The 15,695-nt window shown below is 39.0% G+C and overlaps 1 protein-coding gene across 2 annotated transcripts in view; it reads left to right on the top strand.

Annotated features, from left to right (window-relative positions):
• LOC308664917 (phosphofurin acidic cluster sorting protein 2-like) overlaps nt 1-15,695 on the top strand; it is a 157,766-nt gene that overhangs the window by 120,260 nt on the left and 21,811 nt on the right. For both annotated transcript variants that reach the window (XM_081322467.1, XM_081322466.1), the window contains exons 3-9: nt 6,974-7,063; nt 7,667-7,792; nt 7,979-8,141; nt 9,051-9,142; nt 10,060-10,140; nt 11,607-11,666; nt 14,826-14,977. In XM_081322467.1, the coding sequence (XP_081178593.1) occupies nt 6,974-7,063; nt 7,667-7,792; nt 7,979-8,141; nt 9,051-9,142; nt 10,060-10,140; nt 11,607-11,666; nt 14,826-14,977 (764 nt within the window). The remainder of the gene's footprint in view (nt 1-6,973; nt 7,064-7,666; nt 7,793-7,978; nt 8,142-9,050; nt 9,143-10,059; nt 10,141-11,606; nt 11,667-14,825; nt 14,978-15,695) is intronic.

Raw genomic sequence — 15,695 nt, 5'->3', positions numbered from 1 at the left:
GATTTTTATTGTAATCCTGGATTGAAGTATCCAGAAAATATTTTTCCTGTTTCCTTCTGCTTCAGTGTTCTATGTTCCCCAATCAAGTCTGACAGAGTAACGGTGTACCAGATTACAGACAAAGGTGGTTGAATTCTAAGAAAAGACTTGTTGATAACATGCAGCTTTTAGCTGAAAGCGTTTTTTTAAAAAGTTTGATGGGGTGATAATGGCCATGGAAAATATGTAGAGGCATGTAGTTTTGGATAAGTTAGATAGTTAAGGTTTTGAAACCTTAACCTGCTGCTGGGCTTCAGTGGCGGCAAAAGCGACCGGGGATGGTGGTTCGGTCGCACCGCCCATCTGGGAAGTCCCTCCAGCCCTGATCCCTGGGAAAGACTGGAATTGGTGGCTACTTTCTCTTCCTCCCCTGCTCCCTGCGGAGGGAGGCAAAAGAAACCTGCTGAAAATGACAAGGGACTGAGCAGGGTCGAGCAGGGTAGGGATTGAAGACAAGGGGCAGAGTTTTCCATTCCCCAGTGCCCCTCCCTCTTGTTCCTCCAGCTGCTATCGCAATATTGCCTGAGGGATCAGGAGGAGTTGATCCCAAACGAGGCATCTGAGCGGGGCAGGGGGGGACACATCAAATGTGTCAATAAAGGCAGAAGACGTCGCTCATTAACACAGCTAAATCGTCCATCCATGCTTAAACACACACACCCCAGCATTTAGGACAGGGGTGTTCAAACTTGGCCCTTTTATGACTTGTGGACTTCAACTCCCAGAATTCCTCAGCCAGGCCCACTGCCTGAGGAATTCTGGGAGTTGAAGTCCACAAGTCATAAAAGGGCCAAGTTTGAAGACCCTTGATTTAGGAGCTGGAAGAGAATCCAGTCTAGCCGCAAATGGGGGAGTTTTACAGTACTCATCCAATCTAACCTGCCTGCTGCCTTGCCACTGCCTCTTACGAAGGAGCGCAAGTAGTCGGCTCCGCTCCCCCAGCCACGACCCCTGCTAAACCATTTTTAAACAAAACCAGTGCAAGAAGCGCTTCTGTCAGGCACATTTACCTAAACTTGCCTGTTGTCACACCAAAAAACTTGTCAATTACTAGAACCTGAAAGAACCTTTCAGGGAGATTTTAAAATGGGGGTGAGGCCATTCGCAGCAAGGACGCAAATCTGCTTCGGCTGCGGCTAGTTGTTTCCCGACTTACTGGCTGGGCAAGTGGCGGCCGAAGCAGCCCTGCCAGCACTACCTTAACTGGGGCTTATCTTGGGGACATGGCTTATATAATGAGCGTCCATGCTAGGGCTTATTTTCTGGTTGGGTCTTATTTTTGGGGAAACACGACAGGTCAATAATTTGCAAATTTAAAAATTTGGGGGCCTGTTTCACAAGGGGTAGGAACCAATATTATAGTAATGTATTAAGTAGTATTCAGTTAGGGGCTATAACTATATGCATTGTTTTATTTCTTTTCAATGCACTTTTTTAATGTCTTGATTTTTTGTATTTTTTGTTCGTTTTTAATTTTTAATTTTTTTTGGAGATTTGTGTTTTAACTTTCTTTTGAATAAAATTAAAAGTAGAAAAAAAGAACGTTGCATTTTCCTTGTTAAGAACAAGTACTTCACTGAAAACCAACACATGATGAAATGTCTTATGTTTGCATAACTGTCTGAGGCATGGACAAATTAGTAAAATATTTTTGGGGATTATGATGGTTTTAATCTTTTTGTTATAGATCAAATCATGTAATATTTTTAAAAACCATTATCTAACTTATTCTGGCATGAATTATACCAGGTGTTTTATTAATCCAGATTGTGATCTTAATATTTTGATGTATAGTATTGCAGGAAATTGCATACATTTTCAGAATAAAATTGAGAGAAGGAACCAAATATTGAGAATTGAGAAACTGAAGCATAGATAGTATCTTACTGAATATAGTTCTCTCTCTCCCTCCCTTCCTCCCTCCCTCCTTGTGTTTGTGTGTGTGTGTTTCTACGCGCATGTGCGCGCGCATGTTTTGTCACATTAAGAGGATAAATAATCCATATTTATAATGACAGTCAGCAAGTTATTTTTTACTTTTATCAGTGCTAAATCTGGGGTGATAAATTGCTTTCTGAATTCTTCTTCTCTGCAGGTGTCAGGATAAAAATAAAAGTAATCATTTATCAAGACTCCTAGATCTGTGACAAGTCTGTTAGAAGCTTATTGCTACCAAAACATAATGGGACCCTTCAGTTAGATTAATGCCCATTTTCTTCCTGAAATACAGTGCAGTCAACATAAAGAAAACCAAATATTCTTTACATTATTTTTTCTAAAAGCTGTTTGCAAATATCAGCTTTCACTAGTGTAACTGCTCACATAATGTCAGTCTCCCAATTACTGGCAAAATCTCCAGCAAGAACTTGGTTCAGTGGCCCCTGTCTATATGTTTGTCATTTCCTGCATCTTATTATGATTAGTTTAATGGTTGCTTACTCAACCACTCCAGACAGGAAGGCTTAATTTGTTCCTTTCTTAGAAACAAGTAGTTTTCTACCTTATTTGTTGCAGAGGGATTTTTTTTAAGGTCAAAGAATACCCTCCATGAGATTCGGGGAACAGAAATTGACAGTAAGAAAAAAATTCTCTTTCCCTCCTTCATAAATTCCTTTTTGGAGAATGTATGTAAGTTGGTACTAAAGGAAACTGCAGTCAGCAAAGGTCAGAATTTAAAATAGACTTCAATCTGCAAAATATTAGGACATAAATAATGGTAAATTATTTAAAATAACACAACAGTCACCTTTTTCCCCGTCAAAGGAATCTATAATTGACTAAGTCAAGAAGGAATAGAGTTTCATAATTAGTGGGCCTTCTTTAGTGGCAAAGTAACTAAGACATTTCATTTGTATAACAGAATGGCAATAACTTAATAATTCTTAAAAATGAAGATCAAAGGATTCATATTCAGAAATGCACATCATCAAACCCATGTCTTCAAGAGGCTGAATTCTATAGTAAATGTCCACACACCACAAGTTAAGGGTTATCAAGATATCAAGTAGTCACATATCCTTCTCATCTCTGCTTGGAAGCAGCCTTTGAAATAGCTTATCCGTCTTCCATATGCAAATGGAGAGCTGAGATAGAAGAATGGTTGATTGTGTGAAACTGCTCAGCAGCTTTTTAATAGATTGACTTGACTTTTTAAAAATCCTTTCTGGATCTTGATCTAACACTTCAGCCAGACATTTACTGTTATTTACAAGATATGCAGTCATTCACTAGTGTAGGCCGTGTAGCAACATATCTTTCTTTACGCACTTGCTTGCTTGCCACCCACACACACACACTTTTCATTCATGTTTTCTGGCAAGCTGTTTTTTCTGTTTATCTGGTTCATTTACGTCTGTTAGTTCATTTCAGCCCATCCCAAATTAGTCTTGAAGTGAACATCCATTGTTTTTCCTTTTTTCCTTTTTGGCTTAGCTTTTATCTGGATTATACAGAATGTATATCAGAGGGATGCTGCTCATACCATAATTTAAGACCTATATTTCTGCTTTCACACAGCGCTCCAGGCTATCAGCTGTGTGTTGTGCAGGCTCCAAACATTCTGAATATACATCTTGGCCTCAGGCTACAGAGATTATGCTAGCTGCATGTAGCCCAAGTCTCCACAGCTCCCTTCTGAGGAGAGGAAATATTTTATCATTTTAAAAAATCCAAATTCCAGAAAGAGAATGAGAGATGATAGGCATCTACAGAAAAGGACAAGTTTAGAACCAAGGCTGAAGAGAACAGTTTCAGAAATTACTGTATACGACTAAAATCCTCAGAGATCATCTGGACAAGGGATCTGGGAATAATTGAGATAGAGGACATTACTTCGGAAAGGATAAATATAAAGGTTTAGCTGGTAATGTTTTATAAGAGTTAATTTTACTTTGGAATATATGCAGTTATTTAAGCTTTATGATATCTGATATATCTTGTCCTGGATATTAATGCAACTTGGTATCTCTTTGCAATAAAGTTGCTTTATATTATTAGAAGGTCTATCAGCTTTTATCTTATCTTCTCTATTGCAGTTTTCTTTAAGTTGCTAACTGGTTTTAATTGCCACTGAATGTTTTTACCGGCGATAACTTAATGCTGAACAGGGATTTTTGCATCTTCTCCTTTCCTTTTTTTAAAAATACCGTATATCTCTACATGTAAGAAGCCTTCCGGAGACAAATTTTATATTATAGGGATCAGGTCTAATTAGAATATGTTGTTCTAATTCAAAGTGAGCCAAAGCAGTACTAGGATTTTTTTGGCAATCAGAAAAAATATATGCTTAGGAGGTGTTAAGGAGAAGATGACATCTCCTTGAGAGAGGACTGCATGGAGTATATCTGGATGGTTGCCCAGAATATTTGAGGTGAAGATTATTCTTCTAGGTTCTTTTAAACGATAGGTTAAAACTGTTCCATGGGTTAAAAAGCAGCAAACAAAACAATGGATGGGCTGATTTCAGTCTTGGATGGCCTTTTTTTAAAGCATTTCCTACTCACTGGCATTCTTTTTTTTTCTTCTGTGATGCTTCCAGCTCTGAAATATAATATATTTTGGGGACTTGCTTAGATCTCTCTCAGTAAATTAATATTTTAAAATTGATCAAAAAGGTGTCATCAAAATAGCTCTCAAAGTCCTAGTGAACATGTGCAAGAGTTATTAAAACCATCTTGAAACCTTGGGGTGGTTAATCCTTTTCTTTCTCTGAGGTGGGCCATGAAGCAGTTAATCCTGCTGGAATTAGGCCTTTCTTCAAATAATATCTCTGTCTGGATCAAGTTTATTTCTATGTAATTTAATGAAGTAAGGTGAACAAGAGATGGGACCTCACTACTTTTGCCTAACCTTATCATTGGCCACAAAGATAATTTTTCTGCAATACAGTATGGAAAAATTTCTTTTGGATCTATTGAAAAGGAGATAGTGAAATGGTTCTTGGGAGCATTTTGTCAGCCAAAGTAGTAGGGTATTCTATAAGTACCAGGCAAACTTCCCTTTCCCTCTCATGGTCCCCTCTAACTTCCAGATTAAGAGCACAGTTAAAGGATAGCATCAAGAGGCATGAATATGTGAATACTGTACCGTAGATTCTATCATTACTACTGGTGAGGGAATGATAGAAGTCGGAGTCCAACAACTTGTAGAGAGCCACATGTTCTCTATCCTTTTTTACGATGTTTCTGTCCATCAGCGTCAGAATGTACATGGCAATGGAGGATGAGGAAGATTGGGAACCATGATTATAGGTAAAAAAAAATCACATAATAATATTAATAGGGAAAGTAGTTGATCATTGAGAAACCTATATGCGGGTCAAGAAGCAACAGTGAGAACTGGACATGGAACCACTGATTGGTTCAAAATTGGGAAAGGAGTCCGGCAAGGCTGTATACTGTCGCCCTGCCTTTTTAACTTATATGCAGAGCACATCATGAGAAAGGCAGGGCTAGATGAATCAAAAGTTGGAATTAAGATTGCCGGAAGAAATATCAACAACCTAAGATACGCAGATGATACCACTCTAATGGCAGAAAGTGAAGAAGAACTAAAGAGCCTCTTGTTGCGGGTGAAGAAGGAGAGTGCAAAACTTGGGTTGAAACTAAACATTAAGAAAACCAAGATCATGGCATCTGGCCCTCTCAATTCCTGGCAAATAGATGGGGAAGAAATGGAGGTAGTGACAGATTTTATTTTCCTGGGCTCCAAGATCACTGCAGATGGGGACTGTAGCCAAGAAATTAAAAGACGCTTGCTTCTGGGGAGGAAAGCCATGGCAAATCTAGACAGCACACTAAAAAGCAGAGACATCACCCTGTCAACAAAAGTCCGTATAGTCAAGGCTATGGTCTTCCCAGTTGCAATGTATGGCAGTGAAAGTTGGACCATAAGAAAGGCTGAGTGCCAAAGAATTGAGGCCTTTGAACTATGGTGCTGGAGAAGACTCCTGCGAGTCCCTTGGACTGCAAGGCGATCAAACCGGTCAGTCCTAGAGGAGATCAACCCTGACTGCTCTTTAGAAGGCCAGATCCTGAAGTGGAAACTCAAATACTTTGGCCACCTAATGAGAAGGAAGGACTCACTGGAGAAGAGCCTAATGCTGGGAAAGATCGAGGGCAATAGAAGAAGGGGACGACAGAGAATGAGGTGGCTGGATGGAGTCACTGAAGCAGTAGGCGTGAGCCTAAGTGGACTTCAGAAGATGGTAGAGGACAGGAAGGCCTGGAGGAATGTTGTCCATAGGGTCGCGATGGGTCGGACACGACTTCGCAGCTAACAACAACAAAGTTGATCATTAATCTTCACTATTGATCATCACTAGTGATCGTTAATATTAATGGAAAGTAGGTGGCAGCAATTATAAAACCAAATAATGTAAAACAATTATAGTCTCTATTCATAAAGCAGTCTTAATAATGTAAGCATTATGTCAATAGAAAGCTAATTAATTCCTGAAGTGGAATAAAGGGGAAGGAGGAAGGGAACTGGGGTGTAGGCTGGAGATGGCGTCTGAGAACAGCAAGTTGGGTGAGAAAAACCTAAGCACAGAAATAAGGAAACAAGACTGTGGTTCTCTATTAGGAAAGGAAGCTTCTGTAAAAGAGACAGGAATTAAGGACTTCTAAGCCATGCTTGTGATTTATTGTTTAATTCTCCACCTCCAATTGTTAGCAAGCTACTTACCCTCCCTAGCTTGCTTTTCTGTGAACCGGTCTATTTGTGAGTAATTGCAGCTCCCAATAAGAAACCTGTTAGTTTTTATATGTAGTGCATGTTGAATGGGTTGATATGTGTGTGATATGTGTGTGTGTGTATAAAATATAAACAGTGATTTAGAGATAACTGATCTATCTACTGACGTGTATGTATATGTGTATTAAATTGGTAACTAAATAAGGTAATGATGCAATATTTGTTCCTGGACTTGTTACAGGGCTCAAAAAGAGTCTTGAGATCCAATGAATATGTTTTACCACCTGGAGGCTTGATGGAGACTGATCTGGAGTTAACATTTTCACTGCAGGTAACTTTAACTTTCTTGGGCAGAAATAAAGAATTGTGTCTCAGTAAAAAGTTTGTCTATTTTGAACAGAATTTATTTAATAATAGCATTTCAAGTAACAACAACAACAATAACAATAATAATAACAATATAGTTGGAAGGTACCATGGAGGTCATCTAGTCCAACCCCCTGCTTAGGCAGGAAAACCTGGCCTATACCAATGGCTGTCCAGTCTCTTCTTAAAAACTTCCTAGGTTGCTTCTCTCCTTGATTAGTTTTCATCCATTGCTTCTTGTCCTGCCTTCAGGTGCTTATGAATTGTTTACCTTCTATTTGTAGCATATGATAGGTATTCTTAAAGCATAATCCTTGGTATATTTATTCTGAAATAAGCCCACAGTGTTCAAAGGATCTTATTTTCATAATTAGTTTGTTCTGAGCACAACCTAAGGCTATTTTCCAATCACATTTGTGTTCTGGTTATAAAATGAAGCATAAACGAAGGAATATGGAGGCTGCTTGAGAGATCTGGTGTATTCCTTCTTTACATTTCTGTGAATGTTTCACCAGAAGCACTTTGAAAATGGTCTTTCATGTGAATACCTTCCCTTCTTTCTTTACAGTATCCACATTTCCTGAAAAGAGATGGTAACAAGCTCCAGATCATGCTGCAGCGCAGAAAGAGGTACAAGAATCGAACTATTCTGGGCTACAAGACTCTGGCAGTCGGCATCATTAACATGGCTGAGGTAAATGAAACTGCAGAAAGATTGTAATATAGCTGTGCAGGAACTGATGGAGAAGAAGAGATGCTTATTTAAAGTGTAGGTTTAGGATCAGAACATTATCCTGGCTGTCTTGTACCTTTTTCAAGAGAAGCATGGAATGGTAACAGTCTGTGCTAGAGGCTTTTTTGTGCTGTATCTTCTACTCAGGTCATGCAGCACCCAACAGATGGAGGGCAACTTTTGGGCCTTCATAGCAACATCAAGGATGTGAGCATCCGGGTGGCTGAAATCAGCATCTACTCACTTTCTAGTCAGCCTATTGATCATGAAGATGGAAATGTTCCCTCTGGTCCCAAAATCAAGGCATCTGGTAAGGTTTTGTTTATAAAGCTTCACCCTGCAGGGTTTAGTTGAAGTGGTTCTCTTTTGCCTCAAATCCTTTGGTCAGGTCTGATTACATTGTTATTTCATCCTGAAGTATTCGCTGCTTCTTCTGTTAATCCACAATAATGTTAGTGATCCTTCTTCCAACATGTGGCTAAATACTGGCATCCACTCTTCAAAATCATTGTAATTGGCCCCAGTTTGGATACCTTCAAAGAGGAATTCCATAAATTGTAACTATAGGTTACCTCTCTTATCAAGAGACAGGAAGCATTTCAACAGCACTTGCTTGGGAACACAACCAGAAGGGAGAGAGCCAAACACTACACTGAAAAGCTAATAATGTGTAGACTGTATCTCAGATAAAATAAGAACTGTAGAACACACATTTCAAATGTAGCCCAATTCCACATCTAAAATTGTTTGCTAGAAATGGCTTCCAAATGAAATTAAACTGTAGATCACATTTACTTTTTAGATATGGAGTTATTCTAGACCTCGAGGCCTAATCCCACAGATTAATTCACCATTCACCCATACAGGAGATCAGAGATCTTGTCCATTAAACTTAAAGGGCATATGAAATCCTTAACAGCTATTATATGTAATGTTAAATATAATGTCAGTTCAGTATGTTTTGAAAAAAATGTATGGTTTAAGACGTTTCATAAAAATAACTCAGGTTATAATGGGATTACAACTTTCAAAAATTGTTCCCTTCTGAGATGAACTGGCATTAAGCCTATTTGTCACTCTTTTCATGAACCTTGCAGTTACATCCTGCCATCAGCTTGTAGCCTTCCATCAGAAAATCTATTGCCTTATTGCTGTGTTTTCTTCCATTCTTCTGTATCAGTTCGTGAGTGGCCACGGTAACCATCTTTTTCCATTTTAGACCGCTCTCCAGATATTGATAACTACTCTGAAGAAGAAGATGACAGCTTTTCCTCTGAGCAGGAAGCCAGTGATGATGCAGTACAGGGCCAGGTACTTATCTACCTGTTTGCCTTTCTACTACCTTTCCTGTAAGGCATGAGTTCAAAAGCTGGGTATTTTTCAAGTGTGGTTGAATTACAAAAGGCTCAATCCATGAAGATGGTAAGGCTTGGTCAACAATATTGATTATCCACTCTTACTAAAAGAGATTAAGAGAGGGTAGATCTTTTTTGAAGCACCCTTTCAGCTGTCAAGGAAGGAGTATATTTTAGCGTTAAGTACCAAGTACCAATTGCTACTGTGTTTCCTCCCACTTCAACAGCTAATCTGTACTCAGTTTATAGAAGGGCTTAAGGGAGGCGGGGGAGAGGGTGAGGGAGAGAGAGAGAAGTGGGGGGAAGGAGAGGGAGAGAATACAGTTGATTAGTAGATGATAAGGTAAGAGAGAGCCCCAACTGAGAATTGAGATGCAATGGATTTTTGTCCTACAATTCAAACAGAGGCAAGTAATAAGTGATTACATTTTTTTCTCTCCTTCACTTACCAGAAATAGCAGGGTTTTTTAACTGTGGATGGATGCTTGTGGGAGAGATGAGAGCTATTAAGAGAGAAAAACAGGGTTCTAGCAACAGGAGTGAATTTATTGAGATATTTATCAGAGAACAACCAATATTTCATTTCATTTCATTTTATTACATTTGTATACCGCCCTTCTCCCGAATATATATCTGGAATGATACTGTTATAATAGTTTTAATGAATCGTACACATTCCTTTGACCCAGAATAAACTGACTTTTAAAACATACCTTCTAAGAACATCCCCATCTCAACTTTTTACTCATTGATAATCAGCCACGTAATCTCTGTTGGTTGCTCTCTAAAACTCTCTAATAAATATCCAAGGAATCACGCTCCCCTCCCCAATCAGATGGTTGCCACAGTGTATTGCCCTCTCTTTTTATTTAGGATTTATATGACGAAGACGATGAAATGAGGAAGCCAAAGAAAGCCAGGCGGAAAATGATCCGAACTACATCAATGACCCGAGTAAAGTCATCCTTTTTTTTTTCTTCTGGGGCTGCATTTCTGTGGATTTTAGCTGGGATCATGAATAAGGGCACTCCAAAATAAACCATAATTGCAAGTCCCACTTCACTTTTCCTCTTTCTTCCCACAAGGGAATCTAGGTGCCATCCATAAATGAATTCAGACAGAGAGAACATTTCATGTAGTCTTCCATCAGCATAGATTGCGGAGTTAGATGTGTTATAGACTTCTTTCTGGATTCGGATTCTTTTTTTTTTTAAGAATATAGTGATGTTTTCTGGTTTTTGACAGAAAGGTTAGGACAGTGATGGCGAACCTTTTAGAGATCAAGTGCCTAAACTGCAACCCAAAACCCACTTATGGATCGTCGGGTGCCGGGTGGGCATGGCCCATTGGGTGGGTGTGGCCCATTGGGTGGGACTAAAAAGTTCAATCAATCAATTCCAACTTTGCGAGATCTTTTTTTTCCCCGTGAGTAGTTGAAATTGATTGATTGAAACTTTTTTTTTTGCACACGGCGGTGGAGGCCTAAAGCGAAAAGGTTTTATAAAACCTAGCTGAAGGCCTAGGACTTTGGCGATGGTGCACATGCCCACAGAGAGGGCTCTGCGTGCCACCTGTGGCACGCATGCCATAGGCTCGTCACCACTGCCTTAGGATATCCACATGCATTTCATCCGGTATTACTTAAAGCTATCACATAGAAGGCGGGGTTGATTTGTTTCATAATACAGGATAAGAAATAATGGATCTAAATTATGATTTCAGTTGGACATCAGGAAAAATGTCTTAATGGTAAGAGCTATTTAACATGGGAATAGACTGCCTCCAAAAGTGGTAGACTTCAACATTTATGTTAGATGGTAATTTGTCAGGGAAGTCGTTATTGTCAATTCCTATAGAGGATAGAGGTTGGACTAGATGATGAAGGTTCCTTCCAACTCTTCAGTTCTGTGATTCCATGAATATTTGCTGTATTATAACATGCATAAGAGCAGTAACTTCTAGATAGGAAGCTGTTGGGATGAAAAGGCTGTAGCTGAGAGGGCATCCACATTCAGCAGATGGGAGCAACAGCTGGAATTCCCCCCTTCCGGCACAGTGACTCCAACTGTTGGTCTCTCCTTTTTCATCTTAAGTTCGGCTACTGCTGCTCCTGATTAAATCCATAATTAGGCAAATGAAGGGAGGATGCTGACCATTTCTGCCTCTAGAATCAGTAAAGGGAGAAGCTGACACTGATGCTGCTATTCCCAAGTGATTGCTCATCCTCTCCCTTTGGAAGTTTGGGTCTGGGCTGCTGATAGGTCATTTTGATTCTGTATTTGGGCAATGTTTTAGTTCTGCTGCGGAGAAAATGGCAAGATGGGCCAATTAAAGAATGTGTGGTAGTCCAGGGAGGTAGCAAAAAAAGACTCTGTGCCTATTGCTGAATCTGTTTCCTTTCAACTTCTTTTATATTTTAGCAACCAAACTTCAAGCAGAAATTTGTTGCCTTGCTGAAGAGGTTTAAAGTGACAGATGAGGTAAGGAAATTGGTTTCAGATAGATGCAGGGGCAGATTATTTTCCCTCTTCACTCAATATTTTTTGAACATTTTTACTGAATATTTTAAAAGGAGGAAAAGTCATAAACTAAAGAAGAGGGGAAGGAAAAGCACAACGCAAATAAATAAGAGATTTACATCCATTATAAGATTAATTAAATCGTACTTGATCTTAGCCAGAAGGCTGTGAAGTGAATATTAGTGTCAGTGATGAGCACAATATGAAATATAACTTAAAGTAAAAAAATTATAGTCTAATCCATTACTTAAATGTTAACATTTATGCTAAGAGAAACCCAAATTTTGGATGGAGCACAAACCTGGAAGTAGAATCTAAAAAAAAAGATGCTTTCCATCTTATATTCAATTCTGTGGCAGATTCATTATTTCCAAGTTTGAGGTTTTTTATTTACTTATTAAATTTCTATACCACCCATCTCACTGAGTGACTCTAGATAAGTTACATCGTAAATGTAAAAGGTTATTTTAGACTGACATACCACTACAACATAATTTGTTATCCTACTGAATGAATTGCATATCTGCCTCAGAGCAGAACATTGAATATCTGAGCAGTGGTTAGCATGGACAAAGCTAGTTTGATATACTTTGTAGAAATATAGTTTAGTCATATTTAGTAGACATTACCGTGCAATTTCTTGTAGGTATCTACTGCAGAAACTCTAACTGGCACTCTTGTGACCAAGGTGCGTGCGTGGCCATACCAGGAATGCAGTAGAATCCCACCAAAGAGATCCTTGTATTTGCACGCTCTAATTCAATGTGCTTTCAAATGCAGCAACAAGAGCAGTAGACTGGGAGAAGCCTGTGGCCTTCAGATGCTGCAGGCTGCAACTCCCGTCTTTGATCATGCTGCCTGGTGCTATTACAAGTTGGAATCTGATCAGTTCTGGAGGGGCCACAGATTTCTCCATTCCTTTCTGAATGTACTGTAAAGATTTTTCAGTGCGGTAGTTTCTACTTCGTTCTTCATGCACAAGAGGATTGAGCCTCCTCCCGTTACTTCCACTTGTGTTTTTTTCTCCCAGGTTAATAATTTTTTACTGTCTTCATTTAGCATTCACAGCTTGCCGCAATAGTAATAGGTATCAGTGCCATCAACATGCTCTTTTAATGCCTTCTCCTGTAGACCTCCCCCCCCCAAATTTGGGTGTGAACCACCCAATAGCCAAAGTGCTACTCCTTATTATATTATTTATTATCCTTTCTGTTTGGTTCCTGTGCTGGCCTCAGGTCATCAAAACCTGAAAGATTTGATTGACTAAAATTGCTGACCGCATTTCATTGTTTCATAACAGCTGGCAGCACTGGGTATGAGTTACAACCCAGGAAAGGGAAAGCTTGTAGCTCCTTTGATCCCTGAGCATTAGGAGACACACTTCGTGTACACTATATACGCTATCTCAGGATAGTAGAAAGACATTCTCCCAGAATTATTTGGTTATTGGTGATTCTGTAATTGGGCTTTAATTCATTTAGTTTTGTCTAACGCTGCAGAGCCTAAAGCAAATCCTTTGCTTTGGTTATCAAGATAAAACTTTGATCCCATTGGACTTAATTTCCAAGTTTTTCAGGAGGAGGGAGCATTCCTTTTCCCCAACTTGATGGCCTGGATTAGGCTTCTTCATGCAATCACTCATTCTCTCTGTGTGTCTCTAGTTTGTAAATACTTCCACGGTGGAGTGTTTGGCAGAGGTGTTGAGCTGGGTAGCCTTGGGGAGGCTTCTTCAGGATCAGAGATGTTTTATTTTACAGGATAAAGGCTTGTGCTTAACCGCTGTGGGATTGATCAGTAACATTTTCAAAATACAGAGAACATTAAAGACATTTTTTTTCTAAGATTAATACACTTAGGGTACAAACTATTTCTTCCTTTTTCTTTCAGAGCCTCTATAGAACTGTAGTTATGTTAGACTTTTTCAGCAAAACCAACAAAAAATTCTGTGGCACTTTTAAGATTTTCTCATGAGCTTTTATAAATCATAGTCCACTACATCAGTTGCTCTGCAGAGGCCTGTTCCCATTTCTGTTGTAATTTCCCAAATGTATATATATATAAAAAAGTCTATCCCTTCATAAGTGACTTGTAGCCTCTGAATGATCAAGAAACTAAGTTGTGGTTGTGGCCCACGGTCTTTTAAAAATTGTCCATTCCTGCTTTATGATTATTAATTTGAGTCCAAGTTTTCTTTCTCTCTCTCTCTCTCTCTCTCTCTCTCTCTCTCTCTCTCTCTCTCTCTCTCTCTCTCTCTCTCTCTCTCTCTCTCTCTCTCTCTCACACACACACACACACACACAAATCTCTTTACTATTATACCCTCAAGTCACACAGTATAATAGAATCATTACTTGAGATGGATAAATATATGTAAACCCTGAATTGCCATAAATTCAGGAAGTGTCCAGAAATAACCATTTGTAATGAAGCTGTGTTTGATCTTCTTCATCTGTTAAAAGAGGCACTAATCAGGTAGTACATTTGGTAGAAGAGTTCTTATGATATGGTTTTCCATATTGAGAATTGGGGTAAGATTGAGTTTCATTGGCTTCTGTCACAATTGCCCTTCCTCAGAAACATAAACATATAACATCATAAAACCCAAAGATGCAATATTATTGCCCTTCCTAATAATATACAGATTCTATTCAGATTTGTGTGGTGTTTGTAACCTATTTTATGAGTTAAAGTTCTTCTTCAAACAAAAGAATAAGCCTCTGAATGGCATTAACTGTTAGTCTTTGGTTGACAATATAGACCTCTGCTGGTGTTTTTACTGGTCTTTGCTTACTTAATTTCATTCTTAGGAGTGCTTAAATTTATTTTCTTTTTGTAATAAAAAGTAATATTCTGTTTTTTCTCCATGTGTTTCGGAGACACATCAAAGCTACAATGCTGTTATAAAAAGCAATTTTAAAAAATGACTTCATAGCAGTCAATTTCAGTGGTTCAGATATATGTAGTTGTATTTACCCTAGTGCATCAGCAAGGAGAATTTTAAATTTTGGTATGTTTTTTACATGTAATAAATATAAAAAGTAAATATGAGCTAACTGATAAAATTAGTACTTTATGTTGCTGTATAATTTTTTTTCCTCCACCTTGGTTTTGGATCTACAGGTTTTGGATTCTGACCCAGTGGATCAGGCCCAAGAAGTGGAGGAAGACCTGGGTCTGCTGTATGACAGCCTTGAGGAATGCAACAATAGTGACAGCGGCCCCGAGATTGAAGATAATGAAAGTGTTCATAGCACTCCTAAACCAACTTTGAGGTAAGAACTCAGATGAAAAGCCACTGAGACTGGCTTGATGAATTGTGGCAGGAAACATTTGTCCTGCAAAGATTTCCTTTGGATTTCAGTCTCTCAACATTCCCTCCAAAATTCAAATAACTCCATACTCAGCCAGGAATCCTTTGCATGTCTACTCCAGACCAGGCCCCAGTGAGTTCACTGAGACTCAGTCCCAGAGAGCTGTATTTGGGGTGGCAGCCCTAACTTTCCTTCCCCGTCATGCAGCTGGGCTGATTATTTGCAAGACACAGTTTCTGCATTTGTAATTCATTTGCTGGGAAAGGGGAGACTTCAGATCATAAAGTAATTTGGTGATAGATGGGAATAGCTTGATTTGGACCTTAAATGTGACAGGCTAATAAAGAGCCCTGCGTAAGCCACAACAGACCAGCAGGGATTGATGAAGTAGCCAAGTTCCTCTGTGGCAGTTATGCTGAGTCTGCTTTACAAATGATGGGTAAAACAGAGAGAGACTGTTGATGAATTTCGTATTTTGGTATTTGCCTGAGGAAATGATGGACTATCTCTTTTAGTGTTTTCACCTGGTTTTTCTTTCATGAGGACAGGCTTCCAATTTTATTAATCTTTAGGAGGATTTAGCGGTAATCTGAGTGATAGAATAGATCTCTAGTTAATCTGTATCTCTTCGTTCTCCAAATCTCACTATTGGGAAAAGCTCAGTGGACAACCAGAGCAT

This window comes from Vipera berus, assembly GCF_964194415.1.
Source record: "Vipera berus genome assembly, chromosome: 1".
Lineage (NCBI taxonomy): Eukaryota > Metazoa > Chordata > Lepidosauria > Squamata > Viperidae > Vipera > Vipera berus.
The sequence above is the reverse complement of the archived record's forward strand: the minus strand, read 5'-3'. Positions and strand labels throughout refer to the sequence as shown.